Genomic DNA, 22,996 nt, shown 5'->3' with positions numbered 1-22,996 from the left:
CAGGCTCATGATGAGTGTTTGCATTTTCAGCTGTTTTGAATTTTTACTTTCTCGTTGGCAGTTGAAAAGGTTATTTGTGTTTTTGAGTGATCTGTGAATTGTTACTTTTGAAAAAGATAGATCAAAGAACTTGCATTAAATTTTGCTTGAAAAATGGAATAAAATTCAGCACCACATTTGAAATGTTGACTGTAGCTTTTAGTGAATCTACTATGAGTAAGACAAGAGTTTACATGTCATGTAAACATTTCAAAGAGGGACAAGAAGATGTTGAAGTTGATGAACACCCCGGACACCCCAGCATAATGATTACTGATGACTATGTGGAAGAAGTAAAGAAGATTGTCCTGCAAGATCACCAAATCACTATGAGAGAGATTGATGGTGATGCTGGCAACTCTTTGGGTCATGCCTAGCAATCTTTTTGGATTTTTTGGGCATGAAATGTGTAACTGCAAAATTTGTTCTGAAATTGTTGAATTTTGACGAAAAATGACATTGCTTAGACATTACCCAGAAGTTGCTGGATGAACTTGACAACAATACAGATCTTCTAAAGAAGATTATAAAAGGTGACAAAATATGAGTATAAGAGTATGACATCAAAACTGAGGCCCAATCGCACCAATGGAAATTGCCTGAAGAGCAAAGACCAAAAAAAAATTCGAAAAGTTCAATCACGTGTGAAGGTTCTTCTCACTGTTTTTTTCAATTCCAATGGGATAGTGCATCATAAGTTCCTGCCTTAAGGTTGTATGGTCAATAAGGAATGCTACCTGGAAGTAATGTGCCTTTGTGTGAAACAATCCGAATAAAGTGTCCAGAACTGTGGCAAAACTTCTCATGGAAATTGCATCTCAATAATGCTTCAGCTCACACCTCAATGTTTGTTCATGATTTTTTTGTCAAAAAACCACCATGTTGTTTCAGCCATCATATTAACTGGACATGGCCCTCAGCAACTTCTTCCTACTCCTGACGAGAAAAGAATCATGAAAGAATTTCTTTTTGCCACCACTGATGAGATAAAAATGGAATTGTTGAAGGAGTTGAATGCCATAATGAAAAGTGAGTTCCAGAAGTACTTGCAACATTGGAAAAAGTGCTTTCACAACTGTATTATATCTGAGGGGGATTACTTTGAAGAGGACAAAGCTGACATTGATGAATAAATAAAGATTCTGTAAGAAAAACAAGAATTCCCATTGCTTTTTGGTCATACCTCACATATTCTGTGGCAGTTCATCTAAAGTAAATAAAGTGTTCATTCAGCAGAAATGAGAAGTAAGGATACTGTGGAAAGTAGATAACTGTACATCTAGCAGAAACCTAGAAGGATCTTGGAATACTTACCCTTATTTTCCAATACATTTACTCCTTAATGATTTGTGTAGTTGATGTAAAAAGGAAAAAAATAGAGAAAGAGAGAGAGATTCATCTGAACTGTCATGTACACTGTCACAATATGAGACACAAAAATAATTTTCATGTAAGCCTTGTCTCCTTGTCCAGGGTTCAAAATGGAATTATGAAGTCTGGTGGAAAGATAGACAATAAGCTCCCATCTAACATAAGATCAGAAATTCAGAACCCCTATCATTTCAAAGACAATCAAAAGCATACCTCATCAACCACTGTTTCTACAAACTGTCTGAATATCTAGAGTCAGAGACTGAATTGTTGTGTTAGCTACATGGTAAGCAACACTGCTCACCATAAAGCTGCATGAAAAGTAGTAATGTGCTGCAAACAGGATCCAGTATTTACAGATATATAAAAATATTTTCATTGAAAAATTCATGTAATCAAGTAAATATTAAGATTGTAATAGCAGGTAAACAACAGCTATAAATAGAGAGGCAGCGACTTTTTTCCAATTGACAGCTTTTTTACTAATTTACTTGATTAAAGTTAAGCAGCGTAAACATGAATAGTATGAAGCAATACAGTGATAGTTTATTGTTAACTAGTGAACTCAGCAATGCTTCACTATTACCAAAAATGTATTGGAATTGAATAAATGCCCCAATCTCCTTATCCCCCTTGCCAGTACATCATCTCCTACCTTCCAAACTTAACAGAAGCTCTCCTGTGAACCTTGCAGAACTAGCACTCCTGAAAGAAAGGATATTGCGGAGACATTGCTTAGCCACAGCCTTGGGGGATGTTTCCAGATTGAGATTTTCACTTTGCAGTTGGTAGAGCATTTGCCCATGAAAGGCAAAGGTCCCAAGTTTGAGTCTTGGTCCGGCACACAGTTTTGATCTGCCAGGAAGTTTCATATCAGCGCACACTTCACTGCAGAGTGAAAATCTCATTCTGGAAACATCCCCCAGGCTGTGGCTAAGCCATGTCTCTGCAATATCTTTTCTTTCAGGAGTGCTAGTTCTGAAAGGTTTGTAGTAGAGCTTCTGTAAGGTTTGGAAGGTAGGAGATGAGGTACTGGCAGAAGTAAAGCTGTGAGGACGGAGCGTGAGTCGTGCTTGGGATGCTCAGTTGGTAGAGCACTTGCCCGCGAAAGGAAAAGGTCCCGAGTTCCAATCTCGGTCCGGCACAAAGTTTTTATCTGCCAGGAAGTTTCATATCAGTACACACTCTGCTGCAGAGTGAAAATCTCATTCTTGATACTTCTAGAGAGTTTCTATTAGATGGCGCTTCAGTAGGTATATAAAAACAAGTGCATATTCAAATGCAATGTTGTATCAAAATTTCAAAGCAATTGGTGAAGAACTTTAAGAAATTTAAGATTTTGAACAAACAAACATTTACATTTTTATTTATATAGATACAGTATGCAGGTTAAGTTCTGTGAGATCTTTCTCTTGTGTTACTGTATACCTTGACTCATTCCATATCCTAAGAGCTTCTTCTCCTTGATGAGATGTGCAGAACACAATGGATGAATGAATGAATGAATCAGTGTCAATCAACTGCTCCTCCAGTGCCCTTGCTGTTGATGACAGAATTACGGTGTGATCGGTGAACCCCAAAGTTTTTATTTCTTCTCCCTCAACTTTAATTACAGCTTACTTGATGTACTTAAATACAGAAAATTATGTTTTCAAACAGTGATCTATATATAATTAGTATGTCTTTTATATGCTTCATAATTTCATATCAGATTTAATTATTAATGTCCACATTTTAAAATGGTGTGCATGGTAGTTGCATACAAAAACAGAAATGAGCATCTACTTTGTAAGGAAGGTGCGGAAACCAATGTACAGTAATATGTAAATCTGAGTAACCTTACAGTTCATAGTATGTTGGTATCAGACAGTTCAGAATCTTTTGTTGTGTCATTTACCTGTAGATCTGTACTTGGACATAATTCTTCAAAACCATTTTACTAGCATCAGCTATACTTAGCTAATTATACCAAACATTTTTGGTACAATATTCATAATCTAGTGAGTCTGTGTATGAGTGTAAGGCTATAAAACACTGCCTGACAAAAAAAGTAAAGCACCCAGATTGGATGTCAGTGTAACTTCATACATGTACACTCCATTGAATGGTATGTAAATGATCACAAATATTTTATGGAGATAGTATTGTACAGATTTACTGATACAAAGCTGTATCAGTTAATCTTATTAGAGACAATTGATTCTGGTTAGGATCTGTCCATCATTAGGTCCATAGTACCAAATAAGAACAAAAATACACATAATAAAATGTGAAACATTAAGGTATGTAGCTGTTACGTGAAAGGACATTAAATGCACCATGTCTCATATTAATGTTAGAAAGTATTTGCAAAAAAAAAATTCAGCTATGCATTTCCATAATTAGAATAACAATGATGGAACAATTATATATGATAATTGTTATTCCAATTGCTATGCACTTTGATTAAACAATGGAAAATCCAGGATGGTGGTAGTGGCAGACAGTGAAGTGTTGCAGTTCAGGTGGAGACTAAGAGAGAAGGTGTGGAGGGGGAAGTAGTGGAAAGGAGAGAAATAGAAAGAAAAGAAATTAAAAGGCTGGGTATGATGGTGAAATGACGGCTGTGTAATGCTGGAATGGGAACAGGAAAGTGGCTGGATGGGTACGGACAGTGACTAACTAAGGTTGAGGCCAGGAGGGTTACAGGAACATAGGATGTACTGCAGGGAAAGTTCCCACCTGCACATTTCAGAAAAGCTGGTGTTTGTGGGAAGGATCCACATGGCACAGGCTGTGGAGCAGTCATTGAGATGAGGGATATCATGTTTGGCAGTATGTTCAGCAACAGGGTGGTCCACTTGTTTTTTGGCCACAGTTTGTCGGTGGCCGTTCATGTGGACAGACAGCTTATTGGTTGTCATGCCTACATAGAATGCAGCACAGTGGTTGCAGCTTAGCTTGTAAATCACATGACTGGTTTCACAGGTAGCCCTGCCTTTGATAGAGTAGGTGATGTTAGTGACCGGACTCGAGTAGAGAGTAGGAGGATGTATGGGACAGGTCTTGCATCTAGGTCTATTACAGGGGTATGAGCCATGAGGTAAGGGACTAGGAGCAGTGGTTGTGTACGGATGGATGAGTATATTGTGTAAGTTCAGTGGACAGTGGAATACCACCGTAGGAGGGGTGGGAGGATAGTGGGCAGGACATTTCTCATTTCAGGGCACAACGAGAGGAAACCCTGGTGGAGAATGTAAGTCAGTTGCTCCAGTCCTGGATGGTACTGAGTTATGAGGGGAATGCTCCTCTGTGGCCAGACTGTGGGGCTTTGGGAGGTGGTGGGAGACTGGAAAGATAAGGCACTGGAGATTTGTTTTTGTACAGGGATGTGAGGATAATTATGGCCAGTGAAGGCTTCAGTGAGACCTTCAGTATATTTTGAGAGTGACTGCTTGTCACTGCAGATGCGATGACCACGAGTGGCTAGGCTGTATGGAAGAGACTTCTTGGTATGGAGTGGGTGGCAGTGGAGGTATTGCTGGTGCTTAGTAGGTTCGATATGGACGGAGGTACTGACGTAACCATCTTTGAGGTGGAGCTCAACATCTAGGAAGGTGGCTTGTTGGGTTGAGTAGGACCAGGTGAAGCAAATGGGGGAGAAGTTGTTGAGGTTCTGGAGGAATGTGAATAAGGTGTCCTCACCTTCAATCCCGATAACAAAGATGTCATCAATGAACCTGAACCAGGTGAAGGGTTTAGGATTGTGGGATTCCTCTAGATGGCCCATGAATAGGTTAGCATAGGATGGTGCCATGCGGGTGCCTATAGCCGTACTGCGGATTTGTTTGTAGGTAATTCCTTCAAAGGAAAAGTAATTGTGGGTTAGGATATAGTTGGTCATGGAGACTAGGAAGGAGGTTGTTGGTTTGGAATCCATAGGGCATCTGGAAAGGTTAGTATTCGTTAGCAGTAAGGCCATGGGCATTAGGAATGTTAATGTACAGGGAGGTGGCATCAATAGTGATGAGCAGTGCACCGTGTGGTAAAGCGACAGGAACTGTGGAGAGTCGGTCAAGGAAATGGTTGGTATCTCTTATATAGGAGGATAGGCTCCAGGTAATAGGTTGAAGATGTTTGTCCATGAGAGCAGAGATTCTTTCAGTGGGGGCACAGTAACTGACCACAATGGGGCATCCTGGGTGGTTGAGTGTATGGACTTTAGGACGCGTGTAGAAGGTGGGAGTACGGGGAGTGGTAGGGGTAAGTAGAGAGATGGACTCTGGGGAGAGGTTCTGGGATGAGCCTAAGGATTTGAATAGTGGCAGGAGATGCTGGATTACTGGAATGGGATCACTGTGGCACGGTTTGTAGGTGGAAGTATGTGACAGCTGATGGAGTCCTTCTGTCACGTAATCCTTGCAGTTCAAAACAACGGTGGTGGAGCCTTTGTCTGCAGGTAGGATTATAAGGTCGGAATCAGTTTTTAGATGGTGGACTGCAGTTCTTTCTGCGGATGTAAGGTTAGTTTGCATGTTGAGGGATTTGGGGAATGATGGTGAGGCAAGGTTCGAGGTTAAGAAATTCTGGAAAGTTAACAGGGGGTGGTTTGGAGGCAGTGGGGGTGGATCAGGATTGGGCAGAGGAGTGAACTGAGTTAGGCAAGGTTCAATATTGGTCTTTGGTTGAGTCTGATTGGTCGGGTTGGTGGCAGAAAAGTGTTTCCACTGTAGGGACTGGGAGAAGGAGAGAAGGTCTTTTAAATAGTCCTGCATGGTTGAATTTGGGAGTGGGGCAAAGGGTGAGGCCTTTGGAAAGGACTGACATTTTGTGGGACTAAGGCTTCTGGAGAAAAGGTTCATAATTGTGTTGTGGATCTGTTTAGGTTCTGGGTTCTGTGTGGTGGTGGGAGGAGGGAGTCTTGGAGGGTGGGGTAAGTGTAGTAGATCTGTGAGACAGAGTTTTTCAGCTATGAGGGGGCAAGGGGGAGGTTTGGAGGTTGTTGTAGAAGTGGTGGACAGTGGTACTCCAAGGTGGGAATAGGAAGTGGGCAGCATGGAGAGCTTTTTGAGGTGGTGTTGTGCATGTTGCTCAAGTTCCTGCAGGGCAAGAATTTTGGTGTGTGTTATGGGTTCCAGGAATTTGGGATTATATAGCAGGAGAATTTTGCGAATGGAGAGAAGGTACTGCAACGAAGATTGGGCTTGGTTGATACAGTTTTGCAGGACTGTGTTGTTGAGGGCTAAGGATTGGCGGAATCTGAACAGGTGAAGGTCATTGTGGAAGGAAGGGTGGCAACCAGAGATGGGTAATTTTCTTAAATCTCTGCAGTCCTCTTCCTTCCCCTTCAACTCTTTTGCTGACAGAAGGAGCAGCTGGCTCCAAAAGCTTGCATAAGTTAAACTTGTCGGGAGGGGGGAGGGGGGAGAGGGGGGGGGGGGCACGTGCGCATTTGTATGTGTTTTCTCCTGCCACTGCTTGATGAGTAGACTTTTTTGTCTATCCAATTACATTATACTTTGTTATGTGATACAGCAGACTTTATGATGGTCCGATTCTACACTGAAACCAATCATCTCTAATAAAATATATAATGAAAATGATAGTTGTTACTCACTATAGAGTGGAGATGCTGAGTCGCTGAAAGGCACAACAAAAAGACTGTCTGAAAGTTAACTTTTGGCCAAGAGGTCCTTTGTCAAAAGTAGACAACATCCACACATCCACACACTCCTGCAAATGCAACTCCAGGCATATGACCACAGTGTCTCTCTGTCAGAGCTGGCTCTAGCTGTGGTCATGTGTACATAAGTTACAGTCACATGAGTGTGTGCACATGCGCATGTCGTCTACTTTTGACAGAGGCATTGTTGGCTGAAAGCTGACTTTCAGACAGTCATCTTGTTGTGCCTTTCTGCAACTGTGCATCTTCACTATATAGTGAGTAGCAACTGTCCTTTTCATTATATTGTTATGTTCCATCCTGCATTTTCCATTGTTTGATTTCTAATAACATATATTGATTGATCTCCACCCATGGCAATGTTATTCCGGTTTTCCTCGGGTACCCCCTCATATGTCACAGATGTCCTGCACTCTCATGCAACAGTACTATGGTGCCATTTTTCAACAAGACAATTTTTGTCCACACTTGGCATGTGTCTCTTTGAACTGTATGGATTTTATTGACGTATTCCTGTGCCCAGCAAGATCTCCACACATTTGTCGATAGAATGTGTATAGACCAGCTGAGTTGTAAACTTTGTCCAAGTGCTGCTATTCGAGATATCGAGGACAGTTAGAATAGTTGTGGGACAGCTTGCCTCGGGAGAGGTACAAATCCTCGTAACACCCTTCCTGACTGAATCAGTGCTTGCATCTGGGCCAGAGTTGGTGCAATGTAATACTGATAAGTATGCCCATACTGCCAATTTTTTTGTAAATTTGACATAATTTTTTTAATCACAGAAATGACATCATACAACCTTCCAAACCATGAAGTGTCCATTTGTTTCCTCCTCTCCTTCTGGGTGCTTCACTTTTTTTGTCAGGCAGAGTATTTTATATTTTAAAAACATTGTACTTTAATGAATGTTGTATAAATGTTGTTTGTGTGGTACGTTTCTACAGATAAGACTGTACCGTGGCCTTGCCGTCAGATTTGTGAAGAAATATGGCAGCGTGTGTCTCCGCCTGAAATTTGCAAACGAGCTACTTGCATAACAGAGGAGACACTAAACATGCTGAAAACAGAACTACAGTACAGGCCACAGATTGGTCTGCATGCTTGGGCAAAGTCGAGACTTACACAACCTTGCAGTTGTACCAACCTCTCGGAAATGAGGAAGTCGATATATTTAATGTGGAAAGAGCAAAAAGATGGTACATTGGGTTTGAATGAAATATTTGGAGATGCTATTTGTAGCATGGGATGTAGACTGGTTGAATTTGAGTATGAAAGTGTAATGAATGAGCTAATTATGCAAGTCGCTTCTCTTCTGGATGCAGCTGAGGAAGAAATGAGGTACGATAAGGTTTCTAATAAGTTGTTCCTGTTTGTAGTTATTCATTTGACATTAACTTAATTTTCTGTCAGCATTTTTCAGAATGTGGCAACAATATTAAATAAAAAACACTCTCCTGATTTTCTCCAAAATATTATTCATTTTGTCACAAAGTGGCTTTCAGTTTAGCAGGCCAACATCAGGTGACAACTGAATGTCACTACAATGATAAAATGACATGCTGCTTAGACAGGTATTACTTATACTAACACCAAAGATACACAAAACAGTGAGATATTAATTGAACAGATAGGAAAAATGAAATTTTATTTTTAAACTGCTGTTAAATGCAAAGATTGCTTTCCATTTTTTGATACTTGTGACAACTTCTGTATTAAAGAAAAATATAATAATTTTGTAAACAATCTGTATGTCATCCTTTTATGTATCTTCTGTATGAATAACATCTTTGTAAGCTGCATGTCATTTTGTCTGTTGTTGCAACATTCTGCTGTGCCATGACAATGGCCTATGAAAGGCAAAAGCCAGTTTGTGACCATATAAATAGTATTTAAGAAAATATTAGGAAACTATTTCCTATTTAATACTGTCTGCATTGAGAAAGTGGAACAGTGATGACCATGGCAGCCTGAAAATAAGAAGAGGTAAAAGAAATGTGCAATCTGTGCCGCTGAATTAACCTATTTACTGTAAATTCATAACCAAGAAAGGTCAACAGTGACAATTTTTAGAAACTTACATTGAAACAGAAGTAGAAAACATAATCCATGTATGAGCAAGCCAAATTTTATGCTTTCCGTGTGCCTAACGACATGTACAGCTCAAAATAAACTCGTATAATAGAGTGCTTCTAGGTGTTTTGCTGAGTTGTTATTTCCATTTTATGCACAATATTTTGACTATATATCCAGCCATCTTCATCAAATGCTACAAGTTTTGCTGTTATGGATACTCGTTGCTTGGACTCCAACCAGGCTAAGCTTGAGTTCAGGTAACGAACAACTGCAAATCTTGTAGAATTTAAAAGGAGATGGCTGGATCAGTTGTTGAAATATTGTGGATAAAATGCAAACAACAGCTTGGCACAACATCTGGAAGCACACTATTAATTATTCAAGCTGAGTGAGCCTCCAGAGACCACTTAAACTTGTCTAAATGGTCCAACATAACCTAGTGGTAGAAATGGGTTACCTTACTCATGACCTTCCATCAAGCTTTTGGCAAATGTTACATTTTCTTGTACACTTGGTGATGGTAAACAGCCTCCTGAAATACATAATGTAGTGAACAAATCAATTTGGTAGCTGAGCTTGAACATTACTATTCTCACTGTGTGTATCAAAATTAAAACTGTTGATTTGTACCACGGTTCTGAACACTCATTAAACTGTAGATCAACCTGTAAGTGGCTGGATATGTCACCTTAGTGGTTGGAGGAAGCCAAGAGAGTACCACTTACACTAGCACCATGAGTAAAGCAATGGTATTGAACCCGAATGTTTGGTTGTGAACAGCTTCACCTTACACTATCTGTCCAAAACGTTCTGAGACTGATTTTATTCCTGGCGTATAAGCGATGTCAGCACAATGACAACCATGGCAGCTTGAACTAATTACAAACAACAACAAAATCAAACAATGGGTGGTCTAGGTTTGAATATCAAAAATATTATGAAAAGGATAGTTTGCTAATCACTGTTGAATTGCAGACAGGCACAGTTGAAAGACTGTTACACTTTGTAGTATTTGGCCAAAGTCTTCTTCAGAAAGGAAAAAACACACATATGCACACAAGCAAACACACCTCATCACACATGACTGCTATCTCCACCAATTCTCGAGATAGATTCTAGCTGGAGTGGCTTAAGACAAGTGAACATGTGTGCTGAGATGTGCTTGCTTGTGTGAATGTACATGTTGTTTCCCTATTGAAGAAGGTTCTGGCCAAAAGCCAGTGTCATCGTAACTGCCGTCTGCTTCACATCTGCTGTGCAGCAAGCTACATTAATTTTAGTATTCACTGTATTTTTCTTACTTGTCACTGCATCTTCCATGTGTTTTTGCTTTTAGGAAGCTTTAATTTTCCAGTACTAATAATAGTGTTCCATAGATTTTGTGTTTGTTTTGAATACAGAGAGAGTCCCTTTAGTCAGCTGTAGTGCCAGTAGTGCTAGTGTTTGTTTTGAATACAGTCCAGAGACAGGTAGTGATTATTTTCATTGTTTTCAACAATAAGTGTCTAGTAACCACAGTTTAGTCAGCTATCAGCCGCATTTAGTGAATTAGCAGTGTAGTTAAAAGTTGATTAACTCCCTACAGTAAATTGTTAACTTCTTAGGATGGATAGGATGTGTAACTGCTGTGTACAGATGCAGGAGGAGCTGGCCACTGTTTGTGAACAGCTGAATGTGTTGATGGCTGCAGTCAGCCATCTTCAGGCTGCTGCCTCGGAGTGTAGCACCAGTGGGGAGTCTGGTGTGTCACATGGTACACCCCAGATGTTACACGCTTCACCCACAGTCCCTGCTGTCGAGACATCTCCACGGGTACTGGGTGCGATTGGGCTACCCTCTCCCCAAGGGGAGTGGTGGGTTCAGCGGCATTCGCAGCGCACGAGGCGGAGGGTCAATGTAGAGGCTGGCCGTGTGGCATTGCGCGCTCTGCCTGTGAATGGACATGTTGCCACTCCTTCAGCAAGATCCGAGCAGGCACACGGGGTGAGGGATTTATTAGTGACTGGGAGCTCCAATGTTAAGCGGGTGATGGATTCCCTTAGGAAAATAGCGGAAAGGTCAGGGAAGAAGGCCAGTATTCACTCTGTCTACTTGCCGGGGGGTCTGATCTGAGATATGGAGGAGGCCCTTCCATTGGCGATAGAGAGTACTGGGTGCACCCGACTGCAAATTGTTTCTCATGTCAGCACCAATGACTCCTGCCGTCTGGGTTCAGAGGTCATCCTCAGTTCATACAGGCGGCTGGCGGAGTTGGTGAAGGTGGAAAGCCTTGCTCGCGGGGTGGAATCTGAGCTAACTATTTGTAGTATCATTCCCAGAACTGATCGCGGTCCTCTGGTTTAGAGTCAAGTGGAAGGCTTAATTCTGTGGATATCTGGTGTGCAAATTTCTTGACCTCCTCTATCAGGTGGAGAAATGTAGGGCTACAAGTGTAGCGGAGTACGTGTGGAGTGCACATGTGGGCTTTTTAGGTTAGAGAATTCCCTCCCTAGGCCCGACAAGATGCCTCCTGCAACGCAACATGGTGGTAGTAGGCAAAATGCAGCAGGGAATAACAATATTAATGTGGTAATAGTAAACCGCAGGAGCGTCTATAGAAAGGTCCCAGAACCGCTCTCATTAATAAACGGTCACAATGCCCACATAGTACTAGGGACAGAAAGGTGGCTGAAACCAGATGTAAACAGTAATGAAATTCTAAACTCAGATTGGCATGTGTACCGCAGAGGCAGGCTGGACAGTGAATGGGGAGGTGTGTTTATAGCGATAAAAAGTGCAATAGAGTCGAAGGAAATTGATGGAGATCCGAAATGTGAAATAATTTGGGTGAAGTTCATGGTTAAAGCAGGCTCAAACATTGTGATTGGATGTCTCTACAGGCCCCCTGGCTCAGCAGCTGTTGTGGCAGAGCACCTGAAGGAAAATTTGGAAAGTATTTCAAGTAGATTTCCCGACCATGTTATAGTTCTGGGTGGAGATTTTAATTTGCCGGATATAGACTGGGAGACTCAAACATTTATAATGGGTGGCAGGGACAAAGAATCCAGTGAAATTTTTTTTAAGTGCATTATCTGAAAACTACCTTGAGCAGTTAAGCAGAGAACCGACTCATGGCAATAACATATAAGACTTTCTGGTGACAAACAGACCCATACTATTTGAAACAGTTAACACAGAACAGGGAATCAGTGATCATAAAGCGATTACTGCAGCGATGATTTCAGTCACAAATAGAAATATTAAAAAAGGTAGGAAGATTTTTCTGATTAGCAAAAGCGACAAAAAGCAGATTTCAGAGTACCTGATGGCTCAGCACAAAAGTTTTGTCTCAAGTACAGATAGTGTTGATGGTCAGTGGACAACATTCTAAACCATTGTACAATATGCATTAGATGAGTATGTGCCAAGAAAAGTCATAAGTGATGGGAAAGAGCCACTGTGGTACAACAACCGAGTTAGAAAACTGCTGCGGAAGCAAAGGGAATGTCACAGCAAACATAAACATAGCCAAAGCCTTGCAGACAAACAAAAATCACACGAAGCGAAATGTAGTGTGAGGAGGGCTATGTGAGAGGCACTCAATGAATTCGAAAGTAAAGTTCTGTGTACTGACTTGGCAGAAAATCCTAAGAAATTTTGGTCTTATGTCAATTCGGTAGGTGGATCAAAACAAAATGTCCAGACACTCTGCAACCAAAATGGTACTGAAACAGAGGATGACAGACTAAAGGCCAAAATACTAAATGTCTTTTTTCAAAGCTGTTTCACAGAGGAAGACTGTTGTAATTCAGTTGATCTAATTCGGTGAGACATCAGTTTGAATACAGCGCCATTTCCAGAGGGCTTGTACCTTCTGTTTTGTCTTCTTGTACTGGTGCTCTTTGGAGGGGAGTTCGCACCAAGTTGAGGTATTAAGCAGAACAAAAATGTGATGGCTTTTTGTGTTATGTAGACTGTGTGTTGTGTAGAATAAAATAGAACATGTGGTTTAATACGTGAGTAACCAGTGACGATGTGTACTTTATGTTCTTAGTCAAATAATTATCCTCATCCTCATTTAAAGGAGACAAGCGCTACAGAAAATTTAACACTGACTGCACTGTAGTTCATTCTCTAGATTGTCGCACAGATGACAAAATGGTAGATATCGGAATAGATGACAGAGGGATAGAAAAACAATAAAATTCCTCAAAAGAGGAAAGGCTGCTGGACCTGATGGGATACCAGTTCGATTTTACACAGAGTACGTGAAGGAACTTGCCCCCCTTCATGCAGCAGTGTCCGTAGGTCTCTAGAAGAGCGTAGCATTCCAAAGGATTGGAAAAGGGCACAGGTCATCCCCATTTTCAAGAAGGGACGTCGAACAGATGTGCAGAACTATAGACCTATATCTCTAACGTTGATCAGTTGTAGAATTTTGGAACACATACTATGTTTGAGTATAATGACTTTTCTGGAGACTAGAAATCTACTCTGTACGAATCAGCAAGGGTTTCAAAAAAGACGAACGTGCAAAACCCAGCTCGTGCTATTCGTCCATGAGACTCAGAGGGCCATAGACATGGGTTCCCATGTAGATGCCACATTTCTTGAATTCCGCAAGGCATTCGATACAGTTCCCACAGTCGTTTAATCAACAAAGTAAGAGCATATGGATTATCAGACCAATTGTGTAATTGGATTGAAGAGTTCCTAGATAACAGAATGCAGAATGGCATTCTCAATGGAGAGAAGTCTTTCGAAGTAAGAGTGATTTCAGGTGTGCCACAGGGGAGTGTCGTAGGACCGTTGCTATTCACAATATACATAAATGACCTTGTAGATAACATCGGAAGTTCACTGAGGCTTTTTGCAGATGATGCTGTAGTAGATCGAGAGTTTGTAACAATGGAAAATTGTACTGAAATGCAGGAGGATCTGCAACGAATTGACACATGGTGCAGGGAATGGCGATTGAATCTCAATCTAGATAAGTGTAATGTGCTGCAAATACATAGAAAGATAGATCCCTTATCATTTAGCTACAAAATAGCAGGTCAGCAATTGGAAGCAGTTAATTCCATAAATTATCTGGGAGTAGGCATTAGGAGTGATTTAAAATGGAATGATCACATAAAGTTGATCATTGGTAAAGCAGATGCCTCACTGAAATTCATTGGAAGAATCCTAAGGAAATGCAATCTGAAAACAAAGGAAGTAGGTTACAGTACACTTGTTCGCCCACTGGTTGAATACTGCTCGCCAGTGTGGAATCCGCACCAGATAGAGTTGATAGAAGAGATAGAGAAGATCCAACAGAGAGCAGCGTGCTTCATTACAGGATCACGAAAGTGTTATGGAGATGGTAGATAAACTCCAGTGGAAGACTTTGCAGGAGAGATGCTCAGTAGCTCGGTATGGGCTTTTGTTGAAGTTTCGAGAACATAACTTCACAGAGGAGTCAAGCAGGATATTGCTCCCTCCTATGTATATCTCATGAAGAGACCATGAGGATAAAATCAGAGAGATTAGAGCCCACACAGAGGCATACCAACAATCTTTCTTTCCACAAACAATATGAGACTGGAATAGAAGGGAGAACCGATAGAGGTACTCAAAGTTCCCTCTTTTCATCGCACCTGTCTGCAATGCAATGTGTCATGTTTATGGTGAGTAGCAATCTATCATTTTCATAATATTGCTTACTGTAAGCAACAGATGTGCTTTCAACCAGACATTTGTGGGCAGAGATGGATAAGAAGTGGATATTCCATTATAGTGTGTCAGTGTTGTTATTGTCATAAATTGTGGCAAAGGAAGAACTCAAAATCAAGTGTTCAAGACAGTCTCCAAATTGTTTTAAAGAAGAGAAAAGTTTGCGCAAAGTTTGTTCTGAATATCTTGACAATCAAACAAAAACAGCAACCCAAGGTTACCTGTTAGAACTTGGTTAACATGCGAAATATGGACAGTTCATTTTTGGAAAAAAAATTCAGTATGGGTGTTGAGATTTTGCATTGTCAGTATGAGCCTACCAAAAAAAGATAAAGAGCAGAAATTCATATAAAAGTCAACACTTTGATGACATAACTGACATTCAAGGCAACATGATACATAAGTTTAACAAAACCCCAAAGAAGGATTTTTCTGGCAGTTTCATAGGGCTGCATGAACATTCTGTGCATTGTGCGCAAGTGTGGGGAGTCTGTGTAGAATACCAGAAGCATTAAAACCACTATCTACTTTTCTCTATTTTCTATTAATCCAGTCTCAGAACTTTTTAGACTGATCGGGTATTTTTATATATGTTTATAATAGTATTATGTCATGTGCTGGGTTTCATTGCATAGGGACTTTTCCTTCGTACGTAATTTTTTCACCCACTCCAGGGCTAACTCTTAATTAACCTATCCAATGTATCAGTGTATATTTAAGTCACTTGTCTATCAGTGTATATTTAAGTCACACCCTGCAACCTGCTATGTCATTACACTGATTTTGAGTAGGATTCATTTCATTTGTGTGTGTGTGTGTGTGTGTGTGTGTGTGTGTGTGTGTGTGTGTGTGTGTGTGTGTGTGTGTGTGAACACTGACAGTTGTCAGAATGAAGGCTTTCATGATCGGATGAGTTTCATGCACCACAACCTTCTGCTCCAAAAGGTTTACCAGCAGCACCGACAGTTGTGACAATTGCAGTATCCAGGGGGAGAGGTCAGAATTAATTGTCTAGAAGGGTGTGTAATACAGTTTGGAGTGTTATTGACCTGTCTGGTACCTCACAAGTTTCCTGGATATTCATATTCTTTACTCAGTCTCCTGTTGATTATTTCATATAGTAAACAGTTACTGAGTAAATGTACACAGGACTGTAGATTGGCTTTTTATTCCCTTCACATTTATTAACACTAAATTCAATTTCAATGATCAGCAATGTAGAAATGTACGAGAGCCATGCTGAAAGTAATAAGGAACAGTTTTTTAATTAATCTTCATTATTTAGACAAACTGGGTACATCAACTTTATCTAAATACTTTCTGTCACTTTTCAACATAGTCTTCGTTTCTTCACAAATATTTTTCACAGCGTTCTGCGAGTCTGAATGTACCCTTATGATAGAACTCCATTGCAGCTTCCGGAAGACAATGATGCACTGCTTGCTGAACATCTTCCACCATCTCATAAATTTGGCATTGCATCTGTTCCTAAACATAACTAGAAAGATGGTAGTTTGATGGGCCCAGTTAGGACTGTAACCTTACCTGAACTTCTCTATGGCGACACAAACAGTGTGAGAACATGTGTTATCTTGTTGCAGAATGATGATCTTCCTCCCATAGGGTTTATGAAGGAATGCACAATGTAGGTACAATAATGTATGGGTAGTTCTGGTTGAGAATTAAGAATTATTGAGGAATAAAGGAGATGACTCACTGAAAGGCAGAAGCACCACTTCGTCAATAGGCATACAAACAAAAGGTACAGAGATTTGCTGGCTCTCAGAATGCATTTCCTGCTTCAAGCTTATAGGGAAAACACACACACACTCACATGCACATACCTGTTTCCCTACATTGTGCCACATCTTCCCTGGCCCATAGTGAATGTACTGGGTTAAGGTGAGGATGTGTGTGTGTGTGTGGGGGGGGGGGGGGGGTGACAGATGGAGAGAAGCAGGTGGCAGGGAGAGGGTTGGGGGCAGCATCTACTGACTTGCGAGAGGGTGGGGAGCTGTCTGTGGGCTAGCTAGGGGTACAGGTAGAGGGGGCAGGTGGCAGGTGGCTGAGCATGTGATTTCATAGGCTAGGGTGTGAGATAACAGCACACAACTAGCTGATGTGGAGAGTCATGATGTTGTGCTGTGCTGCATGTTGTACCACTGGGTGGTCCAAATTATTTTTGGCAACAGTTTGGCAGTGCCCATTCATTCTAGTTGACAGTTGGTTGGTTGTCATACCAATGTAAAATACTGTGCAATAGTTGCAGCAGAGCTGGTCTGTAACATGGCTGCTATCCTGGCCCATGAGAGGGTGGGCCACTCGTGAAAGCACTCTCCCTTGAACCGCTAAATACTTCCCCCAACCCCCTCCCTGCCTCCCGACTCTCTCCATCACTCACCCCACCATACACCCCCACCTCACACAGTACACTCACTGTGGACCAGGAAAGAGGTGGCAGTTGACTGAGCACAATGAAAGCTAACAAAGCCCTGTACCAATTTCTTTGTGTACATTTTCCTTTGTGTACCTACTGACGATGCAGTGTTTCTGCCTTTTGGTGATTCCTCTCCTTTATTCCGAAATAATTTGTATTGCGTAATGGAGCTCAGACACGTGGATACAGTGGGCAGAATTGATGGTTTGTCCAGGTTCAAAAAATCAATCAGAATGCAACCCTGTGCATTCCTGCAGAATTTTTCCAGCAGATGAGACTGTCCCAGCTTTCATCTTTGATAGTGGATCCAAGTGCTGCCATCCTTTCCTGTAGCATTTTGTTTCAGGCTTGTAATGATGGAACCACTATTCGTCACCTGTGTCAATGTTCATCAAAAAACCATCACCTTCATTTTGAAATCTCTGATGAAGGTTTTGAGTGATTATTCTTTTCTCAAGTTTGTAGTCTTTGGTCAATTGATGTGGGACCCAGTGAGTACAAAAATTGTGATAACATAAACTTTGGATCATTTCTTGGGCTCCTCTATGTCCTGCTGCAAGTTCTGCTATGATTTCATTCACTGTGACACACCTGTCTTCTCTTATGAGCTCATCAACAGTTTCCTTGATGCCTTCCCTGAAGGCAGTTCAATGACAACCGCTGCAAGCCATATCTTTGATACTTGTGTTTCCATCTTTGAAATGTTTCACCCATCTTGTAACAAAGCTGGTGCCCATTCAAACATCCCCATAGGAACAGTGAAGTTTGAGGTGAATTTCAGAACCAAATTTTGCTTCTTTAACACAGAATTTAGTGACTGGTCATTATTGAAATGAAACATCGGTTTCGGCTGTTTTGGCAGTAATAACTGTGGTCAGTGTCAGAGGCTAATGATATCATAATAAGTGACACAAGATGTAAAGTCTGCAGGTTATGATCCTGCAGTCATTTTTGTTGCATTGTTAGAACTGGAATTTTAACACTGGGTTGTTCACAGCTTTCTATATTGCCATCTTATTAACATAAATTTTGTAACACTCTAATGGATATTCCTGGATGGAGCAATACATAAAATAAGCAAAAGGCGACCACTCACCTACAGCAGAATGATGCATGGAGCACTAGAGGAAACAGCATTCACACTAACTTTTAAGCTCTTTCTCTTTTTCTAGTAACAGTGCACATATTCATACACACAACCATATACACCCCCAAATTCACACTCCTGTGACTGTGGTGTGACTGCCCACGGCAGTGCACATATGGAAATGTATACAGTTGTGTATATGAATGTGTGCTAGAAAAAGGGCAAGAGCTTGAATGCTAGTGTGAATGCTGTTTCCTCTTACATTTCTCTGTGCTGCACAGATCTGTCTGCTAGAGGGTGAGCAGTTACCTTTCCAATACTTTATGTATAATAGACAGTCTATGTGGACATGAGTGGTCCCACAAATTCAGTAGTGGCAAAGACAGACTAACATTGATGTTTGCTTAATGAGTGCCAGATGATGACAGAAAATTATGTGATGAAAACCTTATACTGAATACTGGATGTGCACTGATTGATAACTAATTATAGGTACTGTTTTATGACATGGATGTTGTAATGTGCTTTGGGATTTCAAAATTCTATGAAGAATAGGCTGTGTCAATTGAGAAACAAACAGTTTTTAGCAGGATTGAAGTTTGATGTGCTCAAGGTTTACAGATACTGCAAATTTAGAATATTTCTTTAAACAAAATATTTCTTTGTGAACTATTTGTACTATAGTCTGCCTCGACAGCTGAGTGGTCAGTATGGTGGGATGCCATGCTAAGGGGCCCAGTTTTGATTTTCGGCTGGGATGGAGATTTTCTCCACTCAGGGATTGGATGTTGTGCTGTATTCATTATCATCATCTCATCACCATTGACACGCAAGTCGCCGAAGTGGTGTCAACTCAAAAGACTTGCACCAGGTGACCGGTCTACCCGATGGGAGGCCCTAGCCACACAACATTTCATTTTCATTTATACTATTGAATGTGTAATTCTTTGAGTTGTTGGGTGCATCACATTTCTTCTATACAACCAATGTTTTGATTCCTCTGTTGGGATCTCCTTCAGGATATTGTGGCTTCTACAGTTGACTGAACATTGTCAAAGACATGTATCTTCTTCTCTTATAAAAGGGAGTTTACCTGTGCCCAAAATTATTCTTCTCACTGCAACCAAGTAAAATCTGTTCTTACTTTTGTTTCTTTCTCCTTTTCTCCCTTATTTGTTTTATTTGTTTTATTTGCAGACATTACAAACTAAAGAAAACATAGGTCATTTACTGGTAATGACACAACTCACAAGTTTATCCTTGTTTATTTGTGACACAATATGGCAGGTTTTTGTTGTACTGTACTTTGCAGTAAAAGAGAACATGAGTACAGTAAATAAATTAATACCTCATTGTAAAAACATACTTGCCTCATGCCAGAAGCACGACTCAAACCCTGAGCCCCGAGTGCTGAAGTCGTGCAGATAAGCATAGCGCCATACCAATGTGAATACTTGACTTGGCTTGGGAATGCCAGGTGTGACAGACTGACAGGCGTAACCGCTGCACATGCGGTGAGGTATGTCATCTTATGACGTGATATATTCGACATCTGTCATTGACTTTTGGGATATTACCCAACATTTGTGCAGCCACACGAGTCTTATATTAACTTACTTGTCTCAACGACATCTACATTGACATCCCATAATCTGTATAGATTTACTGGATGAATAAACTATTTGAATTTGAATATGTAAAATAACTCATTTTCAAAAGCACCATTGTAGCATTTTCCATATGTGATTTAGGAATGGAACAGAAAACTTAAATACTAAAACTAAATAACAGAACATAAATTTGAATTCTTTGCCCCTCCAGAATGAAAATCCAATGCTTAACTATTACACCACTTAACTTGGTGAAATGTGATGGGAACTCTCATATGGAAAGGGTGAGCAGGGTGGGGGGGGGGGGGGGGGGGGGGGCGAGGAACAGAGCAGGGGAAAGGGATGTGCAGGAGTGTGATTGAGAGAAATGATCTGGAATATTAACAAAGCGTGGAAACTGAGGACAAAAATTATAATTATGGTAAAAGGAGAGAACACCTACAAATGTAACAAGGGGAAGGAGAAGCTGAAACCATGGCAAAGGATGGACGGAGGCACTTGGAAGACAAGGACTGCTGACAATTTTAGTCACAATGGTTGTGAAATCGAAGGAATCATCATACCCCGAGTTCAAACTTAATGAGGTACATTAAACAGAATGTCCTCTTCCATGCCATCTGACATGAATTCAGAAAACGTGATTACAAAATTGGCACACTCCAATGAAAAATTTTCTCTTGCTCTGTCCTATCACCCCCTCCCAATTCACATCTCCACTTCACCTTCATCGTGCGCTGCTCCCCACCTGTTCCAACATTTGTACCTAACTCAAGAAAGGATTATTTCTTAAAGCTAGCAAGTTTTCCTTCTCTTTTATGTGTGTGTCTGTCAACAACTCATTGCTTCTGCTTTTCAGTAAGTGGTCTCCTTTACTCCCAAAGTATTTAAATTCTACCAGAACTTCCCTACTACAATCACAGAGTTAAGTCAGGTGAACTTGGGGGCCACTGTAAAAGAGGAGAGCCACAACAGGTATGCTGAGGCAGTTTGGCATCAAGATAACCCCGAAAATCTGAAGAAAGTACAGTGTACCGCTGCCATGTTGCAATATGAAATCCCCGCTATCTTACTGTAACTGTGACCCAAGGCATTGTGGCAGCATGTCCAGTTATAAGAAGGTAGTCACAGTTTCCTCTGCAAAGAAAAATGACCCACTAACTTTTGAAGAGGTTAGGGCATATAGGACATTAACTTTGGATAAGTCATGAATACGTTCCACAATCTTGTGTGGATGTTTATTTGATCTTCTCCGTCTCTTCTATTAATCCTACCTGGCAATGGCACCATACTGATGAATGACACTCAACAATTAGTTGAACTTTGTAAGGTACTCCTTTCATGAATGAATTATATTTTATTAATATTCCCCCAGTGAATCTCAGCATGGCAACTGCTTTTCTTACTGTTTCAGGGTGTCTACGTGGACAAGAAAAAAAAATTCCCGGATTTTTCCCGGATTTCCCGGTTAAAAACACAATTTCTCCCGGATGAAATTACGTATAAAGCGGGTGAAAATACATCCGTGTTAAGTAACAGTATACTTTCCCTCGGAGCTGTAAAACCTATCAGTCCTCTGAATCTTAAAGGTCTTATACCGGCGGAGGACGTTCCAGCACTTTAGGAAACGAAATCCAGGAAAAACAATGCGTTTGGAAAGTTGTTTGATGCGAGACGATATGCACAGAGTTTATTTTCGTATTGCTGAAGTATATACACAAATTCCACAAATTACAGCACGGTAGCTTCCGAAACTCTAAAATAGAGATTGCGTTGAGCGATGCACTTTTGTCAGCCAGTCATAGCTCATGTCACGTGACCTCGCTAGCGAATGACGGCAGTTATTCAGAGCACGAGGCCTACGAGAAAGACAGGCCGCGGCGCGTACGTTACGAAGGTAGGCCGAGCTCGCTGAATTCAGCAAAGTGCGTTTCTACACCGGTTAACTCGTAAGCAGATGTGTATGTACGAACGAGAATTGCATCCTCTATTGGCATCCACTGTTATTAGTCCTACAATGATAGGAAGTCCGTAGGCCTACTAACAGGCTCTAATTTGGCAATTAAAATCGTGCCAAAATGATTATCAGTTGCTTAGAAAAGTCGAAGTGTTCTGGCATGAAGGGACTTGTGACATTGCTCAGTAACACATTATGCACATTTTTGTGAAGGTCAATGGAACTTTTTGCCATCGATTGCATAATTTTTTATCTATGAAAGAACAACATTAAATATGAAAACTAACTTGAAGCTAGGTCTTTTTTTAGCGTGTGTTACACGTTAAGTCATATCAAATACAAATGTGCCGGTAAAATTTTAAAATTTTAAATAGTGGCATAAGTGACTTATCTTCTGGGCCCGACATTTTTCAAATGGCTGATCCACAAAGTGTTACGTTTTGAATGAGAGTTATAACGCCCCGTGATTTAACAAATGCACTGCACATTCTCACACGTAACATAAATCATCTTGCGTGGAAATTTACTTCGAAAGTAACGCATCTCAAGCCACTATTCGTAATATTTTCTGGTGATCTGTTAGAAATGTAGTCGCCCGCGGTGGTCTAGTGGTTCTAGGCGCGCAGTCCGGAACCGCGGGACTGCTACGGTCGCAGGTTCGAATCCTGCCTCGGGCATGGATGTGTGTGATGTCCGTAGGTTAGTTAGGTTTAATTAGTTCTAAGTTCTAGGCGACTGATGACCTCAGAAGTTAAGTCGCATAGTGCTCAGAGCCATTTGAACCATTAGAAATGTAAACAATTGTGACGTCACACACATCGAATGCATGTTAGTTGTTACGGACGTACTGCATAATCATCGACCTAAATCCTTTGACACTATTTACCCATTTTCTATGCAACTAAACTTTTATTTTGGTGTTATTCTGTGATTTGTGTTTCATTGCTGCAATATTATTTAGCAGTAGTGGACTAAAGTTCTTCGTCAGCGTATCAGATCTTACACGTCACACCTACAAAACTTTAACTGCAATCTAAAACAACGAAAAATCCCGGAATTCTAAAAA

General features: G+C 40.8%; 1 protein-coding gene across 1 annotated transcript in view; it reads left to right on the top strand.

Moving 5' to 3' along the window:
* Nucleotides 1-22,996, top strand: part of LOC126106344 (uncharacterized) — a 261,730-nt gene that overhangs the window by 181,726 nt on the left and 57,008 nt on the right. Inside the window, exon 20 of the mRNA XM_049912595.1 lies at nucleotides 8,020-8,413. Coding sequence (XP_049768552.1) covers nucleotides 8,020-8,413 — 394 coding nt within the window. The remainder of the gene's footprint in view (nucleotides 1-8,019; nucleotides 8,414-22,996) is intronic.

This window comes from Schistocerca cancellata, chromosome 10 (genome assembly GCF_023864275.1).
Source record: "Schistocerca cancellata isolate TAMUIC-IGC-003103 chromosome 10, iqSchCanc2.1, whole genome shotgun sequence".
NCBI classification, from domain to species: domain Eukaryota; kingdom Metazoa; phylum Arthropoda; class Insecta; order Orthoptera; family Acrididae; genus Schistocerca; species Schistocerca cancellata.
This window is presented reverse-complemented; position numbering and strand designations above follow the sequence as displayed.